At 46.4% G+C, this 24406-nt stretch overlaps 1 protein-coding gene across 3 annotated transcripts in view; it reads right to left on the bottom strand.

The window, feature by feature from the left end:
- LOC142580183 (large ribosomal subunit protein mL53-like) overlaps positions 1-23516 on the bottom strand; it is a 56963-nt gene extending 33447 nt beyond the window's left edge. The window contains exon 1 of one of the 3 annotated variants that reach the window (XM_075691063.1): positions 23331-23516. In XM_075691063.1, the coding sequence (XP_075547178.1) occupies positions 23331-23455 (125 nt within the window). In that variant the 5' untranslated portion in view covers positions 23456-23516. Of the gene's footprint in view, positions 1-7465; positions 7490-23330 lie in introns of those variants that run through there. The other 2 variants (XM_075691064.1, XM_075691066.1) reach the window with 2 other exon arrangements.
- Positions 23517-24406: the final 890 nt, after the last annotated feature.

Here is a 24406-nt window from a genome sequence, read left to right as displayed (position 1 = left end):
ATCTATGTGCCGTAGCACCTCGGCGAATGTGGTAGGCACAGGCACGGCATCTGTAGCGTCATCGTTGTCCTCATCCGATGTCGCAGCAGTGTCGGCACTAGGCAAAGCATCCTCGCTGGCGTCATCCAGCGACACCTCGCCGCAGATCGCAACGTTGTCGTCGGCCTCCACGTACTCGGCGAAAGTCTTGGTGAGGTTTAAACCCAAGGTCCACCTTTTCTTTTATAATGGTGCCGTCAACGTTGTGGGGATGCGCGACTCTCACGCGTCCCCTGATATGTTTTTCCCGCATAGCACGTCTCCTGTAATCCGGCTTCGCCGCGTGGCCTGGCGCCCGCGGCGGTCAGAGTGGTTGAGGCGCTGTACGAGAGATGGCGCGAGTGTTGCGCTGCTAACGCCGCCGACAGGCGGGGTTACTTGGGCGCCGAAAGACAAGGCACTTGCTCTCTTTGGTTCGGGACAGCAGGCAGTGCGGACGTGCCGTGCCGCGCGTGCACCGTACCATGCTTCTGCGAGACCGTCTCGCGTGGCCGCCTTCGAATGCGCCACCGTTCGCGTGACCGTACACGCGAACGACCAGGCGTTGGGATCCAGCATGGGGCGAACACATTCGCTCGCTATCCGGTCGCGGTGAGTTGGACTTCCTAGATTTGTCGCGCGCCCATCGGCATGTTTTGTGGATAGCAACCCGGCTAGCAGGCATTGATCTATGAAAGGTGCAATAAATGCCCTTGTGATTGTTTGCACTAATGTGTTGTGGTTCCTTTGTCCCAAGAGCGGGTGTGAGAACCCCACAACGTTGATCGCAGAGCTCCGTGCTTGATGCAGCCACTTGAGAAATTTTTCTAACTTCTCATGCTGTCCTTCTTTTGCCGCTTTCCGCTTGAGCCCGAACTTGTTGGCATTCTGCAATATCACCACTTTGTTTGCCAGGATCGTCTTAAGCGAAGATTCATGTATCTTAAGGTCCCGGGCAATGCTGGCTTTCGCGGCTCCATGCCGCTTTTCAGCTTCCTCGATAATATTCAGCTTATCGCCAAGCGACAGAACTATCCGCTTTCGGAACATCGTGCGTCCCGTTGCTCCACACAAATTCAAAACCTCCGCTGAACACTGGTCACTAGGATTACGATGAAGAACAGGTGCGATAAACCGAGGCCTCTCTGTGCTACCTTGTCGGCGGTCTGCTGCTGGGAAACTGGAAGGAGAGAAACGCTTCCCCAACGCAACGAGAGGCGATGCCGCCGAGAAGAGAGGCAGAAAGTGATTGTCGAGAAGAAAAGGCGCTATTTCAGCACAGCAAGTGTCGCGGGCGGCTGCTGGTGGGGGAGAGAGAAACGAATGATGAAACGAGGCAGGGAAGAAAGCTGCGCCGGAGCGAACCGGTCGAGTGGTGTCAAGCACTCCGCACGCAGAGAGATGGAGCAAGGAAAGAGACCTGCAGCATTTTTCTTTCATCCGGTGCTTTGTCCTGCGCTTCGCGAGGGTCGTCATATAACGTGGGTCAGGCGTAATATTGCGTCGGATAACCGGGGTTTTTAATGCATTGCTTCTATGGGGACTTCGCCAGGACTGCACTAATCCATCGTAAAACTTGGGTCATCGCAAAACCGGGGGACGTATAACCGGGGTTCCACTGTAAATTTGAAGAAATGCCACTTCGACGCTCGCACGCTTACTATTCTCGGCCATGTACCGTATTTACATGATTGTAAGTTGACTCGAATGTAAGTCAACCCCACCCCCATATCGCGTGTGACAGGGAAAAAAAAATTTAGCATACCCGAGGGTGCATTCTATAACAAAAATTTATTAGTAGCTGCCATCGTCATCTCTGCTACGGTCCCACAGTACGTTGTTGCCCAGTGAAATTCCACATTTGGCAAACGACCGCACCACAACATCTTGTGGAACAGCAGCCATCAAGGAGGCTCTTTTGACAGGTCCGGTTGTCGTAAGTTCGCGGTCTGCCGCCAGCCACTTGTTGTACTCATGGCGGAGCAGGTCCTTAAATGGCGAAGATCCGGGCTTGTTTCACGATTATGTCGCACATCACAGGCAGGGACTGATCACACGTTTCAGTGACGTACGCCGCAAGCTTGGCCTACAGCTCCGGAAAGCATCCAGACTTTAGCCCGTGAGAAATTCTTCGCTTGGCGTCACAGGTGAAAATTCTGCTTCGCTGCAGTGGCCACTCTCACACCCCCCATTCAGAAACGTCGAACTTGCGGCACGCTGCACAGTGATTTGTTTCTTAGGCGTAAAGGATGGCAGCCCTCTTGAACGCTGCTGTGAATGAGTGCCGAATGTTTAGTGGGCCTGGAACACACATGACGACTGAGGAAGCATGGATATAGCATGTAGCCGGCAGTCGAGTCGAACGCGTCAAACTAAGAGCATTCTAAGAGCTGCAGGGAAAGAGAAACGCGTGAGTGGTGTCTGCTCTTCCATGAACTATCGATACTACCTGCAAGCACAGCTGTTCTGGGGGTGCCACCATGAATGGAACAGCAGCACTTCCATCAACTATCAACACACCCCCATGAGAGTTGGGTGCGCTGTAAAACTAAAAAATGTTGAAAAACCCTGCCGAAAAGCGAACAAACACACAGGATAGCGAAAAGCTACGGGTAGAGCCATAGAGCAAACACAAAATTGTAACTATGTTGTAGCTCCCCTGATATTTCGTTGGTCTCGCTTTTTTGGCGGTGCCATGTTTTCGTTTCGATTGTAAGCTTCATATTTTCACATTTAAAAAAATAGGTTGACTTACAATCGTGTAAATAAGGTAGTTTCAAAAGACGGTATACTGTCGGACCCCACGAAACTTAGGGCTGTATCCGAGTTCCCTAAACCAACCACCATGAAAGAGCTTCGCAGCTTCATCGGCCTATGCTCATATTTCCAACGCTTTGTCCGTAACTTTGCCGCTATCATCACCCCCTTGACGCAGCTTCTCAGGGCAGTTTTGAGCATTCAGCCCCAGCGTGTGACACTGCATTACAAGAATTGCGACACGTTCTCACCTCTCCTCCAGTACTGCGACACTTCGATCCCTCTGCTCCAACTGAGATCCATACGGACGCTAGTGGTGCCGGGCTCGGCGCTGTTCTTGCACAACACAAGGATGGCTTCGAAGAGTATGTCGTCATGTATGCCAGCTGCACCCTTACCAAAGCCGAGGCGAACTACTCGGTTACTGAGAATGAATGTTTGGCCATCATTTGGGCTATCGGAAAATTTTGTCCTTATGAGTATGGGCATCCATTTGACATTGTGACCGACCATCATGCCCTATGCTCGTTATCTTCACTAAAGGATCTAACTGGACAGCTCGCTCACTGGGCATTGCGCCTATAAGAGTACGGCATCTACATTGTTTATCGCTCAGACCGAAAGCATTCAGATGCAGACGCTCTATCCAGGTCCCCCCTGCCCTCTGGTCCTGTCCACTCGCCTATTTCCACCTGCAGCGCCTTCGCCCTCAACATTTCCGACATGCCCTCAGAACAGCGCAAAGACCAATGGTTCTTTTGGTTATTGACTTCCTGTCTAGGCAGTCGCCAGCGCCAATCTCTAGGATGCTCCGTCGTCAAGCCGTGCACTTCATCATTCGTGATAACCTGTTGCACCACCACAACTACAATTTGAGCGGCCACAACTGCTTGCTTGTTATAACCCGACACCTCCACTCCGACATCTGCGCCACATTCCACGATGATCCACAATGCGGCCACGCTGGTGTATTAAAGACATACTCTCACCTCCAGCTTCGGTACTACTGGTGCGGTGTGTACCGTTTCATTCGCCAGTATGTCCGGTCTTGCCACATATCCCAATGACGCAAGACGCCACCTCAACATGCCACCTGCTCCTTGCAACCTTTACCATGTCATGCTCGCGCATCCGACCACGTCGGCACTGACCTATACAATCCGCTTCCCAACACTCCAAGCAACCGCTGGGTTATTGTTGCTATTGGCCACCTCACCCGGTACGCTGAAACTTCTGCCCTAGCATCTGCCACAGCAAAAGATGTCGCGTTTTCTCCTTCAAGAGCTGATTTTACGCCATGGAGCACCTCGAGAATTACTGAGCGACCGTGGTCGCATTTTCCTCCCCAACTTCATTTCAGCATTGCTAAAGGAATGTCGCATCATTCACTGCACTACCACGGCATATCATCCTCAAACTAATGGGATGACAGAACGTTTCAACCGCACCCTTGGCAACATGTCAGCCATGTATGTTTCATCTGACCACTCGAATTAGGATCGCATTCTGCCCTATCATCACCTACGCTTACAATCATCATCATCATCATCATAAGCCTGGTTACGCCCACTACAGGGCCCAAAGGCCTCTCCCATACTTCTCCAACTACCCCGGTCATGTACTAAATCTGGCCATGTTGTCCCTGCAAACTTCTTAACCTCATCCTCCCCCCCCCAACTTTCTGCCGCCCCCTCCTACGCTTCCCTTCCCTTGGAATCCAGTCCGTAACCCTTAATGACCATCGGTTATCTTCCCTCCTCATTACATGTCCTGCCCATGCCCCCCCCCCCATTTCTTTTTCTTGATTTCAACTAAGATGTCATTAACTCGCATTTGTTCCCTCACCCAATCTGCTCTTTTCTTATCCCTTAATGATACACCCATCATTCTTCTTTCCATAGCTCATTGCGTCGTCCTCAATTTGAGCAGAACCCTTTTCGTAAGCCTCCAGGTCTCTGCACCGTACGTGAGTACTGGTAAGACACAGCAGTTATACACTTTTCACTTGAGGGATAATGGCAACCTGCTGTTCATCATCTGAGAATGCCTGCCAAATGCACCCCAGCCCATTCTTATTCTTCTGATTATTTCAGTCTCGTGATCCGGATCCGCGGTCATTACCTGCCCTAAGTAGACGTATTCCCTTACCATTTCCAGTGCCTCGCTACCTATAGTAAATGGCTGTTCTCTTCCGAGACCGCTAAACATTACTTTAGTTTTCTGCAGATTTTTAGACCCACCCTTCGGCTTTGCCTCTCCAGGTCAGTGAGCATGCATTGCAGTTGGTCCCCTGAGTTACTAAGCAAGGCAATATCATCAGCGAATCGCAAGTTACTAAGGTATTCTCCATTAACTCTTATCCCCAATTCTTCCCAATCCAGGTCTCTGAATACCTCCTGTAAACGTGCTGTGAATAGCAATGGAGTGATCGTATCTCCCTGCCTGACGCCTTTCTTTATTTGGATTTTGTTGCTTAATTTATGGAGGACTACAGTGGCTGAGGAGCCGCTATATATATCTTTCAGTATTTTTACATACGGCTTGTCTACACCTTGATTCCGCAATGCCTCCATGACTGCTGAGGTTTCGACTGAATCAAACGCTTTCTCGTAATCAATGAAAGCTATATATAACGGTTGGTTATATTCCGTACATCTCTCTATCACCTGATTGATAATGTGAATATGGTCTATTGTTGAGTAGCCTTTACGAAATCCTGCCTGGTCCTTTGTTTGACAGAAGTCTAAGGTGTTTCGGATTCTATTTGCGATTACCTTAGTAAATACTTTGTAGGCAACGGACAGTAAGCTGATCGGTCTATAATTTTTCAAGTCATTGGCGTCCCCTTTCTTATGGATTAGGATTATGTTAGCGTTCTTCCAAAATTCCGGTACGCTCGAAGTCATGAGGCATTGCATAACAGGGTGGCCAGTTTTTCTAGAACAATCTGCCCACCATCCTTCAACAAATCTGCTGTTAACTGATCCTCACCAGCTGCCTTCCCCCTTTGCATAGCTCCAAAGGCTTTCTTTACTTCTTCCGGCGTTACTTGTGGGATTTCAAATTCCTCTAGACTATTCTCTCAATTATCGACATGGGTGCCACTGGTACTGTATAAATCTCTATAGAACTCCTCAGCCACTTGAACGATCTTATGCATATTTGTAATGATATTGGCGGCTTTGTCTCTTAACGCATACATCTGATTCTTGCCTATTCCTAGTTTCTTCTTCACTGTTTTTAGGCTTCCTCCGTTCCCGAGAGCATGTTCAATTCTATACATATTATACTTCCTTATGTCAGCTGTCTTATGCTAGATGATTAACTTGGAAAGTTCTGCCAGTTCTATTCTAGCTGTAGAGTTAGAGGCTTTCATACATTGGCGTTTCTTGATCAGATCTTTCGTCTCCTGCGATAGCTTACTGGTATCCTGTCTAACGGAGTTACCACCGACTTCTACTGCACACTCCTTAATGATGCCCACAAGATTGTCATTCATTGCATCAACACTAAGGTCCCCTTCCTGAGTTAAAGCCGAACACCTGTTCTGTAGCTTGATCTGGAATTCCTCTATTTTCCCTCTTACCGTTAACTCATTGATAGGCTTCTTATGTACCAGTTTCTTCTGTTCGCTCCTGAAGTTTACGCTAATTCGAGTTCTTACCATCCTATGGTCACTGCAGCGCGCCTTGCTGAGCACGTCCGCATCTTGTACGATGCCAGGGTTAGCGCAGAGTATAAAGTCTATTTCATTTCTAGTCTCGCCATTCGAACTCCTCCACATCCACTTTCGGCTATCCCGATTGCGGAAGAAGGTATTCATTATCCGCATATTATTCTGTTCTGCAAACTCTACTAATAACTCTCCCCTGCTATTCCTAGAGCCTATGCCATATTCCCCCACTGACTCGTGTCCAGTCTGCTTCTTGCCTACCGTGGCATTGAAGTCGCCCATCAGTAATGCAGCGGTGGCGTAGAGGTATAGCATCCGCCTCGCGTGCAAGAGGACCGTGGCTCGAATCCCGGTGCCGTGCAATTTTCCACCGGATTAAGAAATAAAAAATCCGCGTGTTGATAATGCACAAAAAGGCCTGGAGTGCGGCCTGATCGCGGTGACCAGAACCAGTAACGCACTCCCTCACCAGAGCAGGATTGGCCACCCTGGTGCAGTACTTGGCCGCAACCTCCTATATGAATACAACAATCAAACCCCGGCACGCAGTCCCCAGCAGCTGCAAAGCAACTGACCCCAGCGGCTCAGACCTGCGATGAAGGAGAGGGTGCTAAGAATCCCTGGTTCCGGACAGGCCACCATTGGAATCTGAATGCTTACAATACTGCCACGCAAAGCACCACTGGGTTCTCCCCTTTTTTTCTCCTTTACGAACACGAACCTTTGTGCACTATGGTTACGATTCTACCTTACTGGCCAGATGCTTCGGAGTGGACGACTGTTTCTAGAGTGGCTGCTTTCGCCAAAGAATCTTGCCAGCTCGCTCATGCATTCACATCCCAGGACCAGTGGCGCCAAAAGCATCGCCACGATTCATCCACTAAGGTTATGTGCTTTGCTCCTGGCTCACTGGTCTGGTTGTGGGTGCCCTCTACTCCTCCAGGCCTTTCCTCCAAGCTGCTCTCTAAGTACCATGGTCCTTATAGGGTATTGAAGCAAACATCTGCGGTAAACTACCTCATCGAGCCAATGGAAGAGCCTTCCGACCAGCATGGTCACGGCCAGGAAATTGTCCACGTCTCCCTGCTCAAGCAGTGCCACGACCCCTCTGCGTTCTCCTGTCCTTAGGTCACCAGGATGGCTACTCTTTCGATGGGGAGTGATTGTACTGGAGGCACTGGGCAGTGAACATAGTGCTGGTGAAAGAGAAGACGATAATTGCTTGCTTCCCCGTTTCGGTATAGCACCGACCAGTTTCAGCCTACCGCTACAACCTAGAACTAGTGCTGCTAGGCGAACACTCCCATTGTAACATATATATATATATATATATATATATATATATATATATATATATATATATATGTAAACACACACACACACACCACTCCACGTTTTGGAAGCACCTTCCCAAAATAAGAATCCTAGATAAACGCCTGCCTATGATAATGATGATTATATGCAATGAAAAGAATGAACAACATAGAGCACTTGCAGTATTACATACTGTTACATTTGGCATATTAGCTAAAGAGATAATTGTGGTATTGGCATCAAATGGCATTCCACTGAGTCAACGTGGGCACAGATGCTGACAAAGCCGGCACTTTGGCCGGCATCGGGACGCAATTTACAAATGGTATGCCGCTTTACGAGCAGATTGCAATGCAGAAAATCGTAACAAGAAATAAACAGCAGCAGTTCACTTCAGTATGCGCACAGTATATTGTCCAGCCCGAAGCCCAAACCAGATCACAGTCTTTTCCATTCCGAAGCAGCGGTGGAGGCCACGTAGGATGCACTGCCTTCATTTGATTGAACGTACTTCCACATGTGGAGCATCTGAACTCCAGGCACTTTCTTTGCCGTTTTCCATTCTTCTTTCTTCATCTTGCCAAAGTCTGCAAGCTCCCTCTGTGGGAGCTCCAGAATGGTGATGTTCTTTAACGTTCCTTGAATTGCATCCACAAAGCCACTGGCTGTTTGTATGGCCTCACTTGCAGGCTTCCACAAGTTGTCGTGTCATGCTCGATGCTTCACACACACTTCGATGTTTCACAAGCCCACTAATGCCGTTGCAAGCATTTTTGCTGTGTCCAGTGGCCGAAAACATCCATTTCGTCTCTTGATTTTTCACTGCGTTGTAGCTTATGAAACTGATATTTATTCTTGAAGTGAGCGGGAGCCTCGTCGCTCACATATGTTATCTTGGTGTAGATTGGCGCGTTGTCTTCGAGGTGTGCTTTGATTTTCGAGAGCCAAGCATGCATGAGTTGAATCATGAGACATATCGTCGGAAATAACGGCGTAGTTCCGAGTCAATTTTCTTGAAATGACAACGCAAGTAAACACAGTGACCTGCTTTTTCTGCCAATGGTACGTTTGTACTGCGTCTGGAAGCACAACTGTCCAGTTTTCGGCGAAATCAAAATGCAAAACAATTGCACCTCTCTCGCAGCTGTGTTTTTCTTCACGTATTGCTTTTGTTTGCACAGATCTGATATAGTTGTGGGGAATCCATTTCATGGTCATTATTAGAAATTCTCTCATAAATGATGAAGCGGTCAGTTTTTTAACTAGCTCACCGTATTCCCATGAAGCAATCAACAGCTCGTCCTCGCTGCTCATTTCAATATTTTCTGAAGTGAAAATGCCATCTTGTGGACAGTGCTCCCAATTCCTGAGGAAACACGACGCAGTAGGTTCCTGGCATACGCAGAGATTCTGCATATCATCGGGAGAAAGCGACCTTCTGGAGACATTCTGCAGACCCACGAGGCAGAAGTGAAAGTTTGTACAGCATACGCAAACACACACTTGCCACTGTGGCGAGCATTTCACCCACTTAGGACACAAGGATATGAATTTTGGGAGGCCAACCTGGGAGGCAGAGTGAGCTTGCTTGTAGAGGCGGAATGCTTCCCGCAAGGACCGGGTCATGAAGCGTTTAGATACCCATCCTTCTTTCCCTCCTTTTCGATTCTCACATCCCTTTTGTTCAATGTCTGTCTAGAGCAATCGAGTTAATCAATGGTGAAATATTTGAAAATGGTGGTAATGTCTTCGTGTTGTAGTTTACATCTTGTATATCTCTCCTGTGAGGACCATACGCCTTCTTCATCCACCATCTTCTTCGATTTTTGGATTTTTGGATAACATACCTCGTTGCCTCTGGAATAACTTCCTGCACATATTTCACGGTTAGGTTGCGTGGTAGCAGTGTCAGCAGCTGGCAACGCTCTTGAAAGGACGTACACCTAATGTAGGCAGCATGTAGGTTGTCTTTACAGCTGCTGCATTGCGCACACTTTTCTTCTCGGTCTCGGTCGAAGGCTGAGGCATAACTGCCAGGCATTGGGTGTGTTGCGATGGAAAGATGATAGCGATGGCTAAAGCCTTGGTGCGGTGGTGGCACACATGGTGCTATGAAATTCAGGGTTGCGCTGGGCGTTATATATCTATAGGAGCGGCTGCCAAGCGCGGTTCATTCCTGGAGCGGCAGCAGCTCGTTAAAGGCATCTTGAGAGTAGCGACGGGTGCATTAAATGTTTTCATAAACTACCACTAACCACACGTCACTCCAAAATAATGTGCTAAAACATGCTTACAGTAATTAAAGTTCCACTGTTAGAAAAGTACGAAAGCGAATAGGAGCTTTAGACCTTTGATTGTAAGAGAAAAAAACACTTACAAATTACACTTATGAACTCAGCAACTGTAGCATTTAAAATTTACCAACAAAAAAACAATACTAAATCCAGCTTCTCACGACAGCACATCCTAAGGAATACAGGGCAGTCGTAGGGAATGAAATCATGAAGTCTGTTTTGTATTTATTTTCATACTTTAAAACAATATAATGAAACACTTCTCTTGTGCCTTATAATTATCGAGTATTGAGGATTATTCAGACAAATTTTAATGAAATTCGATGATGATGTTTATTTTTAAGTCCAAGTCAAAGTTGTCACTTTTTTTACGTTTTTTAACTTCGGCCAATTTTGAGGCCATACTGAAAAATATCTGTCAAGTGTAGAGCTACAAAACTTGCCTAAAGTGAGTAAAAGTAGCTGAAAAATATTGAGAAAAAGATTCAGTGAGGAGATCTTTACGCATCTTGCCCTAAGGCTGCCCTGAAAAGTGCCTTTTTTGCATCGCATAGCTCCGGAAGCGAAGTTTGCTATGTTTTATTTAGAAGATTGACACAGCAAGAAAATGTTTTAAAGAGGTAACGAAAAAATACTTATGTGCGGAAAAAATTTATTGTGAATGCAGTGAGGCTCCAAACTTGCAAATTTGCGAAGTGGCAAAAACGACATTCTCCACCTCTTGTGACATGATTTTTTCCAAGAAAACTACGAAGTTTTGGAAAACTAAGGTTCATTCCTTTGTGTGGACACATTTACCTATCACATATAAGTTTAATTGAAAACAAAAAATGGTCATGGGGCCTCGATTACCATTCTTATCTGAACATGCCCATACATATATATATATATATATATATATATATATATATATATATATATATATATTAGAAGTACAACCATGTTATGTCAATCAGAGGCCTCTGGAGAGGAGCTGAGGATATAATGAAGTGGGGGGATCAAAGCTGGAACACGGCCGCTGGACAAAAAATAACAGCCATCATCCGTAGAAAACGACACGTGCCATCCTCAAGAGGTAGTGCCATTTAGGCCAGCCAGCAGCCGCGAATGCAACTATGCTGGTCACAATGTGGCAAACCGCAACTGGGAACATATTGTGACTATCACATTGGCGATACTATCGCCTTAGCGTGACGTAGTGCTGAACCAGCCAATTAGCGCGCACCTGAGGGCAACACTAGACAATTTTACCCAGCTTAGCAGAATAGCAGGACTGAAATGCGCATGCGCAGAATGCTAAAGGACCCATACCGTTTAGCGTATGCACACTATTTCTCATATACTGTCTTTGCGTGGTTTACATAAAACATGGCGGCGGTCCCGGCCGCCTGCTGCGAACTGAATTTGGCTATGTTTTTGAAGAATTCACCTCATTTGTAGCAATTGACTCTATAAAGGGCTTTCGCTTAGTCTCCAGCCGCTTCGATGACAGAGTATTACGGATAACTTGGATGAGTTTTCAAGATCACTTCTCATTTCAAACACGTCCAAGCCTAATGAGAGAAACCACAGAACACCTAGAGACACACACACAGGCGACTGTGTGTGTGTGCCTCCTTCTATTCCTGCGTTCCAATCCTGGCCAGCATCGGTAACAGTCCATGTAGACAGCTAAGAAGAAAGCCGAGACAGCTTTGAGAACAAGTAATCGAACGCGTTTCTACCTGTCGCTTCTGCGACGTAACGTCCCCTCGCAGCAACAAAAGAAACTTGAGAAAAGCACACAATATTTCTGCATTTTAAGTCACTGAGGCTGTGAACCTATGAAAAACACAATGTGACTTACATTAAGAGCATAGGAAAGTGTCTACATTTTCTTGTGCGCAAATGACCTTCCCGTCAAGTTTCCGAGTGTCCAGCTCAGACACCACCTCGTTTTGACTTCGATGCTTGCTCAGATGGCGCGTACCCACTATGGGGGACTGGTCAAGAAGCCAGCGGTTAAACGGAAAACGGTTACAGCAAAAGATGTTTTTGAAAGGAGAGCAAACTAGAAAGAAACACATTTTAATCAATTTAATTTGAATTATGTAAAATAATTAATAAACACGTAAATTAACAGAAATTCAAATTTTGCTAAATAAAAGAAATTGAGGATCGATTCCACCCTGTGATTGTGGTCGACCAGTGAAGCTGCTAAAGTGGCATAAATTATGTTGGTATAGAGTTTTGTTGGTATGTAACTATAAATATAATTATGTATATGTTATTTATGCGAAATACAAAAAAATACACACTCATTTATTGCATTGTTTCTTTTCGCTTGCTACACAAGTGATGATGGTCTTGTGGTCGCTGTGACACACCACCAATGGCTCTGTGACGATGCTGGTTAGATGCTTGGCTAGTGTCAAACCTATACACGATCATTGACGCATTGTCATGGGCACTTTGAGGTCACTGTGTAACACTGCAGACCAAACTGTTCAAGCGCAAAGGACCACAGCCACTTGCCATCGGGCCACGACACGTCGACATTGAAGTCGGCCACTACGATGAAAGGCCTGTCTTCGGTGGAAAAAAGCCACCAAAATGTCGACGTCTGTGGGCCGCCTCCCACCGCTGCTCTCACGTCACTCATCGGTAAGATGCTGCTCTTCAGCCGTATGGATCCCGCATGGCCTTCCCATAGCGAACGGTGGAGTGAATTGGTACCAAGATAGCCCTTGGTCGTCTTATCAGGCACGCACTATGTCATACATACACAGAGCTACCGCCGAAGGCCTTTTACGATGCCGCTTTAAAGACACAGGTCTTGTCTAGATGTGGGTATCCATTAAACTGAGCCTCAACGCGAGCGACGATATGCGTTGACCAAGGCACAGTCCAATGGAGTGCACGAAACAAAACACGTTTGTTAGTACTTCACAATTGAGCGTACTTCCTAGTTATTCGCTGAATGAAACTTTGGAGGATTAGTTTTATTCTAGCGGACAAACATGGGGCTGTTCGTTTCCCTCTCACAAAAGCCCATGTATTGACAGCAGATAGGAATTCCACAATATTTACAACTTCACTATGGACTATGTAATTATCAAAAGTAAATGGAACTGAGCGTAGAGTCGTCTTGGCAGCTAATTTTAATATAATTTGTTTCAGGATAGTTTCGACAAAACAAGAGTTACAGCCGTTTCCTGTAATCACACTCCCTCCATAGATTCCCATGTATTGACAGCAGATGGGAATTCTGCAACATTTAAAACTTCACTATAAACTAATTATGACAAGTAAATGAAACTCGGTGTAATGATAGAGTCGTCATAGCGGCCAATTTCACTATTCCAAGATACCTACATTAAATTAAGCGCTACAGAGCTGTCAGAAAGCTGGCTTTGCTGTAAGGCATTTTCTGTTCACCACCATGATTTTTCCGGAGGGTAGCCATAGTCAGCTTTACTGTAGTAAACAAAAAATCGAAGTTTGTGTTCATGAAACTGTCTACTTCCAGGAGACTTAAGATGGCCGCTGTCCACTCAGCCAGTTACAGCGAGTATTGGAACACAGCCTTGATTCTAGCTAGTTTCCTTTATCGCTTAAAACATAAACCGACTACAGTGCAGTTCACTTATAGCGACACCACATATAACATTATATCGGTTTTAATCATGAGTCGACTTCAGAGTATCAACTTCTGCATTAGGGCTATGACAAAAAAAATAAAAAACGTTTACTTCATATCGAATATAACAATCGAAATTCTGCCTTTGAGGCGGCGTTTTCCATGCAGAATAATCGTTAAATTTGCGTAGCTAAGTTCCCCTTAACCGAGACAGGCAAAAAGTTTGCCTACGCGAGTTCGTATCAGCCGTCATTACCACACAGCACATCCCGCCAGCGCGCCCATTGCGAAAGCCATGGAAAGCATCGCAAGTTGGCGCAGTGTGCCACAAGATGGCGCCAGCTGCCTACCACCTAGGCCAAACGGCGGCTCCCCCCTTAGGCCTAGGTGGTAGGAGGGACCTATTTGATAGGCTTATTTAATTCTTTCAGCTAGCTCTTCGGATTCTTACATGGAGTAGGGAGTGATAATTCTTTATTTTTGTTTGGGATAGCGGTCGAGGTCGGCTTTGCGTGAGTGATTTGGCGAACTTGCTCGTTGGGCCTAGGGACGCAGGCCTAGTGATGAAATCAAAGAATGTGAAGGCCGCAGGGGACGGGGAGCAAGTGCAGTGCGACGAGTGCCTGCGATGGTGCTTCCTCGACGAGACTAAATTCCAGAATTTAGCAGACGCAGAGGGGTCTAGCTTCACGTGCAGGTCGTGCGAGGGCGTCAGGGAAGCCGTCTAAAAACTGGAAGGGAATTGGGCGGCTAAGTTCGAAGAGCTTAAGGCAAACCTGAGGGAGGAGCAGGAGAAGCGGGTAGCACTGCAGGCGAAAGTTGAAAATTTCGTCAAGGTGGAGGCGGCCCAGGCCGCGCAGTTAGTAAGGACTGTGGCCGAGCTTGAGGAAGAGAAAGAAAGGAGCGCCGAACTGAAAAAGCGGCTCGACGCGCTTGAGACGCGGGCAGCGGAGAATGTCGGGTCAGGACACCAAAGCGGTGGCAAAAACTCAGAAAGTAGAGTAGACCCTACAGGCGAAGTGGGAGGCAGGGAGCCAAAGCAAGCGGTCACTGGCTCGCCGCCGGTGAATCGGCGTAGCTATAGCGAAGCAGCTCAACACGCCCCGAGTGAGGCGACGCTGCAGCCACAGGAAGCTGGAAAGAGCGGCACCTACCTTGAGGCCGCCACGCGGAAAAAGCAGGAGCCCAGGGGACAATGCCCTTTGTCGAGTCCGAATCACGCGGAAAAGGACACAGGGAAGCAGGGAGAGGTAGGAGAGAGTGAAAGGGTGATTATCGCTGGCGACTCAAACATGGCTGGGTGCTCAAAAGCAATTGTGGAGAGGGTGAAACGCGACAAAAGAGTGGTGGTAGGGACATTTCCAGGGCGGACTCTGAGTTCTGTCATGGAGCGAGCAAAAGAAAAGCTCACGGAAAATGCCCACGTGCGCAACCTTGTCGTAGTAGCAGGTGGGCTAAATGACGTCCTAAACAGGAAAGGGCCAGGACTAGCCGCGCTTGGCGAAGGGAGTGGATGACTTGCGCGAGCTATCCCCTCAGGTGCAGATCATGGTGTGCACGGTGCCGGAGGTGCCTGTGCGTGACAGTCACGTACAAAGAGTCGTAATGGCTGCTAATGAGGCAATATGGAAAATGAGCCGAGAGAAGGGCTTCGAGGTTGTCGAAGTAAACAGGGAAGTGAGAAGTTGTGGTGGTTTTAAACGAGATGGGATCCACTTCAATTACAGGCTAGCACGAGAAGTGGGCTGGCGACTTGGGGGTCGCGCTGTTGCTTTTTTAGGGGGCCCGCGGGTGCTCAGGAGGTCAGAGTAGGTAGTAATGAAGAAGGTCCCCTAGGGGAACATCAGAAGAGCATCGCCGTCGATAACAGAAAAAGGAGGAAAGCAAAAACAAGAGCTCGCCATGAAATAAGCTACATAAACATGCAGGGCGGCAGAAGAAAGGAAAAGTGGGCAGAGATTGAGGAGCAGTTACATAGAGAACAAATAGGGGTGTATGCGGTTACAGAAACGCGCCTTAGAGACTCAGAACAGCCGCCAGTTATTGAGAATTATGTTTGGGAAGGGTGCAACAGAACTAAGTCGGAAAGAAAGGGAGGGGGAGTCGGAATGCTCATCCACCAGGGAGCCAAATGGAAAAGAGTAAATTCACAATGTCAAGAGCATCTTTGGTTATCAGGTACAATGAGTGGGAAAGAAACTTGGCTGGAAGTTACATATTTGTGGAACGGAAAAAATTGCAGAGAGAAGAATAAAGAGTTAGTGGAATGCATAAGCGCTGATATTAAGGGTTTCGGGAATGGTGCTGAGATTGTCCTAGTAGGTGACATGAATGCCCACATACAGGATTTAGATGGCTATACCGACAATAACGGGAAGTCAATGCTAGACCTTTGCGAGCAACATAACCTCGTGATCGTGAATACAGGGCCTAAGTGTGAAGGACAGATCACATGGGAAGTGGGAAACTGGCAATTGACCACTGATTACTGTCTGATGACAGAAGGAATTCATGATAAGTTGAGAGAAATGGTCATCGATGCGGAAGGGTTTAGCAGCATAGGGAGTGACCATAAACGCATCATTTTGAAAATGGGATATGTAGTTGAGAAAGAGAGCAAGGAAAGCACAATGGCCAGTCCAAATTTGAACGCTGAACAAATAGCAAATATAGTCACCAGAGTTGCGGAAGAACTGGGCAAGTGGCCAAGTAAGGAGTGGGAATATGGTGAGCTTCTAAGTGTAATAACGACAGAAATACGGAAAGAGAAACATGTTCGTTGGAAAGGAAAAAAGAAACCGAAAAGCTGGTGGAACAAGGAGATACGAGAAGCGATCGCCGAACGACAGAAAGCATCTCGAGAGCACAGGCAGGCAAAGAAGGCGCAGTTGCCACAGGATGAAGTAACCAGTAAATTGGAAATATACCAGGAGAAAAAGTCTATGGTTCAAATACTGGTGCAAGCAAAATTAAAAGGTGAAAGTGAATGTTGGTTGTCAGAAATACGTGAGAAAAAGAAGGCCACACCTAGAATATTTTGGAATCACATAAAATTATTAGGCAGGAAGTCAACAACAATACAACAACATATCCTAGACGAAGATGAAAACAGACTGGAAGGAGAAGCGGCAATAAATTACATCTAAAAAGTAACAGCCGAATCTTTCCAAGGCAAGGACGAGGTTATACTTCAAGAAAAAAAGAGCATGAAAGAGACCCAAGTGGAAAAGGAGCTGGTGCTGACAAATTTAGACTGGAAGAAAGCGGAAGAGAAAATTCCTAAGCGCACAGTCACAGGGCTAGACGAGGTTCCCGTTAGGCTGATAAATGAACTGGGACCAAAAAGTAAGGAAGCTCTGGTGAAAGCAGTGGAAAAAACTTTAAAAGATAGACGAATACCAGACAGTTGGCGACAAAGTAGAATGAATTTAATTTATAAAGGTAAGGGGGAGAAAGACAGAATTCACTCGTATAGACCGTTGACCATTACATCGGTAATATCCAGGCAAGCGATGCAGGCAATCAAATTAAAGCTTCAAGCATGGGCAGAGAATAATGGCATTTTGGGAGAGCTTCAGAATGGCCATAGAATAAAGAACAGCTTTAGAGAAGGGAAACTGTACCTTCCGCAGTGGTTCGAAAATGAGGAGCGGCAGCGCATGGAACTTACCTAGGTGGACGCCAGGTAGCGCTGCTAAAACAGGGGCGCGATCGGAGATATCTTGTTCGAGACGCGTTCTGTTCAGTTGCTGCAACGTCACAAAGTTGCAGTGTGCAAAATTTGTGACAGCGGGGCGAAGAGAGCAGCCAATCAGGAAGCGGTGACCTCCCCGGTAGTTTACTTCCGTCGTTTGTCGTCTGCTTGCAAACAGTATACTACAAAACTAAATGTTTCTCGTCTTCCAAATGAATTACATCTTTATCTAAAAAAATGTATTTTTTCTTCTCAAGCGCAAACACGTTTTCAAATAGTAGTACGCGTGACTACTGCAATTTAAAACTATTAGTCTTTGCATCGTCCCTAGGTGGCGTCGCGCACAGCGAGAAGAAAAAAGAAAAAAAAACGACTGGAAGAGTGGCGCACTTTTCAAGAGGCAGCGACAACATTCCAGTGGCTCGCTGGCACCGTTGATGTTGTCGATTTCTCTGTACAACCAACGAATTATTTGTTTCGAGAAACAAAAACGACGCCGGAATTCACTTTCTGCCATTTCTTCAAACACGTTTCGAACCGCCACCCGCTCTCCTCCTTCCTCTAGAAACGCCAGCGCTACAACCTAAGTTCCCAAAGGAAGCGCCATTTTCTCGAATTAAACTATAAATTGGATTCAAACATGCCATTCCGCAGCCGAAAAGGCCGCCTGTTGGATCCAATCCAATCCACCAGACGCGTCAGGCGAAGCCGTATGATCGCTCCAAGCGTCCCAGCTCCCGTCGGGTTCGGCGCCTAGCAGACGAAATGCTCGGTGGGAGGATGATTGACAGGAGCGTGTCGTCATTTTGACGTCACCGAAGAAATGGCCGCGCCCCGTGGCTGGCGACGTCGGCGCGGAGTAGGCCAATAGCGCGCGCCGGTAACCGAACGAACGCGCCGAACAACCATCTCTGATCGCACCCCAGGAAGCAGATACACAGGAAAACGTATGCAGCCTGTGGGGTGGGCAACACAGCAACAAAGAATGTCAAGCGGAAAGTCAGAGAGGCTGAATTAATCTCATGGGTGGCGGCAATGGAAAAGAAACCTGCTATGAGTAACTACTTAAGAGGAAAAAACGAAATCAGGAAAGAAACCATATATGATAACTCAAAGGGAAGCTCATTACTTTTCGAAGTGAGATCAGGATGCCTTAGAACACACACCTATAAAGCGAGATATAAGAAGGAAGAAGAAGCGTGTGCTTGCTGCAGTAAAGCTAGGGAAACGACAGAGCATATTTTATTAGAATGTGAAGATGTCTATCCAGCGGTCGATTTAGGCACCACTGGCCTCCTTGAAGCCCTTGGGTTCAGCGGGAGCAGTGGTAAAGCAAACAGGTCCGCAATAGACATTAGTAAGAGGCGATTGGAGGATTGGTGGAAGAAAAGTAGGGAAACGACAAAAGATGGAGACGCACAAAGGCACAGTTCGCAATAGGGGATCAGAAAATTTGGACGTGGTAGTTCATAATGTTTTTTTTCCTCTTTTTTCATTGGCTAACCTAGGTAGGATATTAGGCAGCATAGTAGCAAGAGCTTGGTGGTGCAACCCACCGCCCCGTTCCAAATGGGACGCTCATAACATCCATCCATCCATCCATTGCATCGCCGGCGTACATCCATAATAAATTAAAAAACGAGCTCTCTTTCTACAATCTCCCACAGATCTCCCTCTCGACATGCACCACGAAAGCAGCCGTCGATGCGTCAACAAAGTGCGAAGATTTGTCGCGTGGCACGAAGCTGCAAATTTTGCAAGACTCGCGTAGTCGATGTTATCGACGATCCTCAAAACCGCGAGCGCCGCGATCATGAAGGCTAGAGCCACTGACCATGTCGATCAATGGAAACGGCTGGCTTAGTGCGCGTGGCTGAAACCCCCCACGTGTGAAACCAACACGGTAGCAGCCGCTGACATTACCGAACTCTGGGAGCACGTTGCTACGGACAATAAAATAGGCGTTGCTTCGATGGAGGAGTTTCTGAGCACAAATAGCGCTACCTCGTTCAGAGAAGAATCTCCAACAGGGCGATCGTTGTCGCGACACAGACGGCGACTTGGTGCGACGGAGGAGACAACAGCAGCGGCAGCGATGACGAGATTGACAGCGGCCCGTCTTTGACACCAACCCCAACGTTCACGCAAAGTGCACTGTCGGTAGAATCGCTCATTGATTTCGGGCACGCTCAAGTATGTTTGCACAGCTGCTGAACGAGATGCAGACCGCGGTTGCGAACCTGAAACTTCCGCAAACGCAAGTGCAGACTATTTCAGCGCACCTAACATTTGACATGCTGCTTAGAGGTATAAATAAACGTTTCATTTTTCACAACCTACTTTCTGCATCGCCAGTTTATCGTAAGTGGCAAATTTGGTTTCGAAGCTACGAAGGTATGTTCGGCAGTCTTTTTCTACGGCAGTCCAGATATAGCGATCATCAGTTGTAATGGTCGGTTTTTTCGTTCTAGATATCGTTATAAGTGGACTACACTGCAGCACAGCAATTCACACTTATAAACTCCTATAGAAGTGAATGGAGGATTATATGAGCGTCCCCTTTGTAATGGGGTGGTGGGTTGCACCACCAAGTACTTGTTTTTAATTGCCTAATGTCCTACCTATGTTAAAAAAAGAAAGAAAGGAAGAAAAAAAAACGCACATAATTCCGATCACCACTCTTTCTGGGCCCCTATTGGGAACATTGCTTTTGTACGCCTCCATTGTCGCTACCCTACATTTCTTCCATCAATCTTCCAGTCGCCTGTTACTAATCTCTATTGTGAACATGTTTGCTTTCCCACTGCTCCCGCTGAACTCAAGAGCTTCAAGGAGGCCAGAGGTGCCTAAATCGACCGCTAGGCAGATGTCTTCACATCATTCTCTATCATTTCCCTAGCTTTACCGCAGCAAACACATGCTTCTTCCTTGTATCTCGCTTTATAAGCGTGTGTTCTAAGGCATCTTGTTCTTGCTTCGAGAAGAGCTTCAATTTGAGTTACCATAAACTGTTTCTTTCCCCGATTTTGTTTTTTCCTCTTATGTGGTTACTCATAAGCAGGTTTCTTTTCCATTGCCGCTACCCATGATATTGTCTTCTCAGCTTGACTTTCTGCTTGTTCTTTGTTGCCATGTTGCTCACTATACCGGTAACGTACTTGCTGGTAAGCTTCCCAGTTCTTTGCCTTCACTGTGAGTCAATGTATTTCCTGTACAAATATCTGAACACTTTTCCAGCCCATTTACTTTATTCCATATTCCTCAGTCATTCTTACAAATATATGGGTACTATGAGCATCCCCTTCACAACGGGGGGGTGGGTTGCGCAACCAAGCTCTTATTTTATTGCCTAATGTCCTACCTATGCTAAAGAAGGAAAAAAAAAAAAGATAGAACTTTCTGAACCCCTACTGTGAACTTTGTTTTCGTATGCCTTCATCTCTAATTAATCTCTATAGCAGGCATGTTTACTCTCCCCCTGCTCTTGCTGAAGCCAAGGGCTTCAAGAAGGCCAGAGGTGCCTAAATCGACTGCTCTGCAGATATCTTCACATTCTAATAAAACGTGCTCCATTGTTTCCCTAGCTTTCCCACAGCAACCACATGCTTCTTCTTCCTGATCTCGCTTCAAAAAGTAAAGAGCTTCCCTTTGAGTTATCATAAATTGTTTCTTTCCCGATTTCGTTCGTTTCCTCTCAAGTAGTTACTCATAACAGGTTTCTTTTCTATTTCCGCCACCCATGAGATTATCTTAACCTCTCTGATTTTCTCCTTGATGTTCCTTGTTGCCATGTTGCTCATCATAAAGGTTGTATACTTGCTGGTAAGCTTCTTAGTTCTTTTCCAGCTGAAACAACACTTCTCTGGGGAAAGAAACAAAAACAAAACCGAATCTGAACTTACATCGCAACAGTGGGCAGCTGGATATTTTGACATTTGAGCGAATAAATGCATGAACACACCAATTTATTTATTTATTACAATATCCTTAGGGCCAACAGGGGCATTACAGAGGGAGTGGGTGAAAACAAAGAAAGTACAAGTACAAATCGAAAATCATAATGCAAATGCCTGTTTAACGATATGCTTGGTGATGGCTGTCTTGAAGGATGGAGTGTTAAGAGGTGGAAGGTGGTTCCACTCTGTGCTAGTCTTAGCTAAGAAAGACTTAAAAAGCACATTCATTCTGCAGCTAGGGATGATCAACTTTATGCAGATGATCAACACGTGACGACATATATGACGGGATTGAAGAAAAAAATTCATGTTTTTAGTGTCTGGGTCTGGTCATGAAAGAAAATGCTGTGGAAAAGACTAAGGCATGCAATTTTTCTGCGAACTCCAAGATTAGCTGAACGAAGTTTTCATTTCATTAAAAAAACACTAGCTATGCGAGGATAATTTGAAAGGATGAAGCGAGCTGAGCAATTCTGAACAGATTCTATAGCCTCAATTAAAGTGAGTTGTACGGGATCCCATATGGATAATGCATATTCTAGCTTAGGCCATATTAGTGTTTGATACAAAAGTAACTTCAGATGGGGTGGAGCCTGAAAGAAGTTTCTGCACATGTAGCCAAGGGCGCGGTTCACATTGTTAGTGTCATATTCAATGTGCATGGGCCAGGATAAATTAGCAATGTGAACACCAAGATATCTATAAGATAGTTCACTCTCTAGTGAAACTCCATTATCTTGTAATCGAACATTCTGGACGGATTAGATTGGCATGAGATGGACACAGCTTTACACTTAGACGGGTCAAGAATCATACACTATCGCTCACACCAATTCAACACGTTATCAAGATCAGAGGGGCGCAACTATCATTATGGTCATTTATTGCACGAAAATGAACACAGTCATCAGCAAAAAGCTTAAGGGAAGGGTTCATTCCAATCGGAGGGTCATTAGAATTAGGGAATTAGAAAGAGTAAAGGCCCCAAAACAGATCCTTGGGGAACACCAGGTGTTACCGCACATGGTGATAACGAGTTGTTAGCTGATACAAATTGAGAGCAGTTAGTCAAGCAACATTAAATTTATTTGAAAAGATCAGGGATTCAGAGAACTAATTTTAAGGAGTAATTGATGTGACACCTTATCAAAAGTTTTAGCAAAGCAGTAGAAAGATACATTCGGTTAGCAAACCACTATGTAAAGACGATGCTAAGATATTAGTGAAAGAGTTGAGTCACGCAAGAAAAATTCCTTCGAAAACCATGCTGACAAGACCTGAAGAAAGAGTTGCTTTCAAGAAAAGAAATGAGATTAGAATATATAATGTGCTCTAGAAGTTAACAGGGAATGCTTGATAATGACACAGGCCTGCAGTTAAGAGAATTCGCATTACCTTATTTGAAGAGTGGAACCACTCTCGCTACCTTGCAATCAGCCGGCATTGTGGAGTGTTCAACAGACTGGGTGAAAAGGTGCGCCAAGTATACGCTGGAATAAACAGCAGTATTTTTCAAAAACTTTGAATTAATGTGGCCAACACCGCAACTAGACGATAACTTGAGGCCCTGTATTAACGTCACAGTACCTGTGAAACCCGCGACAATGGGGTCCACTGGGGAAAAAATCACGCTTAAGCACTTCTGGGGCCACATCAAAAGAACAATCAGAAAACGATTTCGCAAAAGCGACGTTTAAGGCAGCACAACAGTCATCACTTGTCACAGTATTCCCAGCGCTTTATCAAAAAGCTTAATGACATTTCGAATAACGCAGGAGGGAGCCTAACGCCAACTGCAACTCCGGGGAGGGTGGTCTAGCTTGCACAGGTGGAGTGATATGTTTGGCAGGCACTGAATTAACTATCCGATCCTGCGTCGAAAACCCGGCATATGGGTGCGTCTAATATGGCCACTTCGGCCGCTCCATGCGGCCTTCGTGAGCATGCAATTCGCAACGCACGCCTCAGGATCGCGCGCAGCCGGTCGCGAGCTGTAGTGACCCACCTCACCGGAGTCGCATTGCTGTGAAACGGGTCAATTCTGACCGTCACTCTCTTGAAGGGCTCCAGGTGCAATGCTTTTGCTGCTTGACCGACGGCCTGCCGCAGAACCCTTACGGCGGTGGACATGATGGCAAAACAAGCATGGACGGCTACGAAGAAGAAGAAAAAACAGCCAATGGTGCTTTGCGCTCACCCAACGGTCAAAAAAATGCCTCAGCTTTTTTTTCTTTTTTAATGTACAGACGGAATCACCAGGCCCCGCACACTCTCAAGTTCAACAAATGGCCAAAATGGCCACAGAGGGCGAAAAATCAATCGAGGCGTGTTTCAGCGTAAGCGCGTAAGTGGAGCTACTGTAATTTGGTCGAATACTTTAATTGGTGCTTTTTCTGCTAGGGGCGCTGAACATGCTGAATTTTTTACGGTACACAAACCATTGACATAAACAATCGAGGTGTCTAAGGATGTTTTTTTTTTACCTCAGGCAAATAGGCAGTTGATTTTCTTTAAATTTTTTTGTTGAAGCTGCTTTTTAGTCATAGCGTCAATGTTTTTGTACTTGATTAACCACCGACAGCCTATTGGTATCGATGTGTTTCCTGGCCGTTGACGTTCGATATAGTGCCTAGAATATACTGGCTAGTGTGCCGAGCACCAGCTCTTTTCAATGGACGAGCGTGGCGCCGCCTGCAATGAATGCCCACTATGGCCGGCAGAGGTCGCTGCCACACGGGTGGGTGCAGACTGCGCGTGTCGTCTGCTTCGCATATCAGTTTCGCAGCTGTTGCGTCGGTTTCTGTGTTTGCGTTTTCAGTGTTATAGCGGCGTTGCGTGCTTGTTCTTGGTGTTGTCAAAGAGTGAGTGCGTGGCTGTTATGTTCGTGTGCCTGTCATTGCGAGAACTATGCGGCGGCGGTGAAGAAATGCCGAAGCTATAGAAACATTGCAAGGAGAGGACCTGCTTTGTACCGTTGTGTAGAAGCGGTTACCGCTCGAACAAAGGGCGTGTATCCTTGTTCACTCTACCATCTGATACGAACCGGCAGCAGAATGGGCAAGAATTATCAGGAGAACGGAC

Source organism: Dermacentor variabilis, chromosome 4 (genome assembly GCF_050947875.1).
Source record: "Dermacentor variabilis isolate Ectoservices chromosome 4, ASM5094787v1, whole genome shotgun sequence".
In the NCBI taxonomy this organism is placed as follows: Eukaryota; Metazoa; Arthropoda; class Arachnida; order Ixodida; family Ixodidae; genus Dermacentor; species Dermacentor variabilis.
Note: the sequence above shows the minus strand (reverse complement) of the source record. Positions and strands in the feature narration are given on the sequence as shown.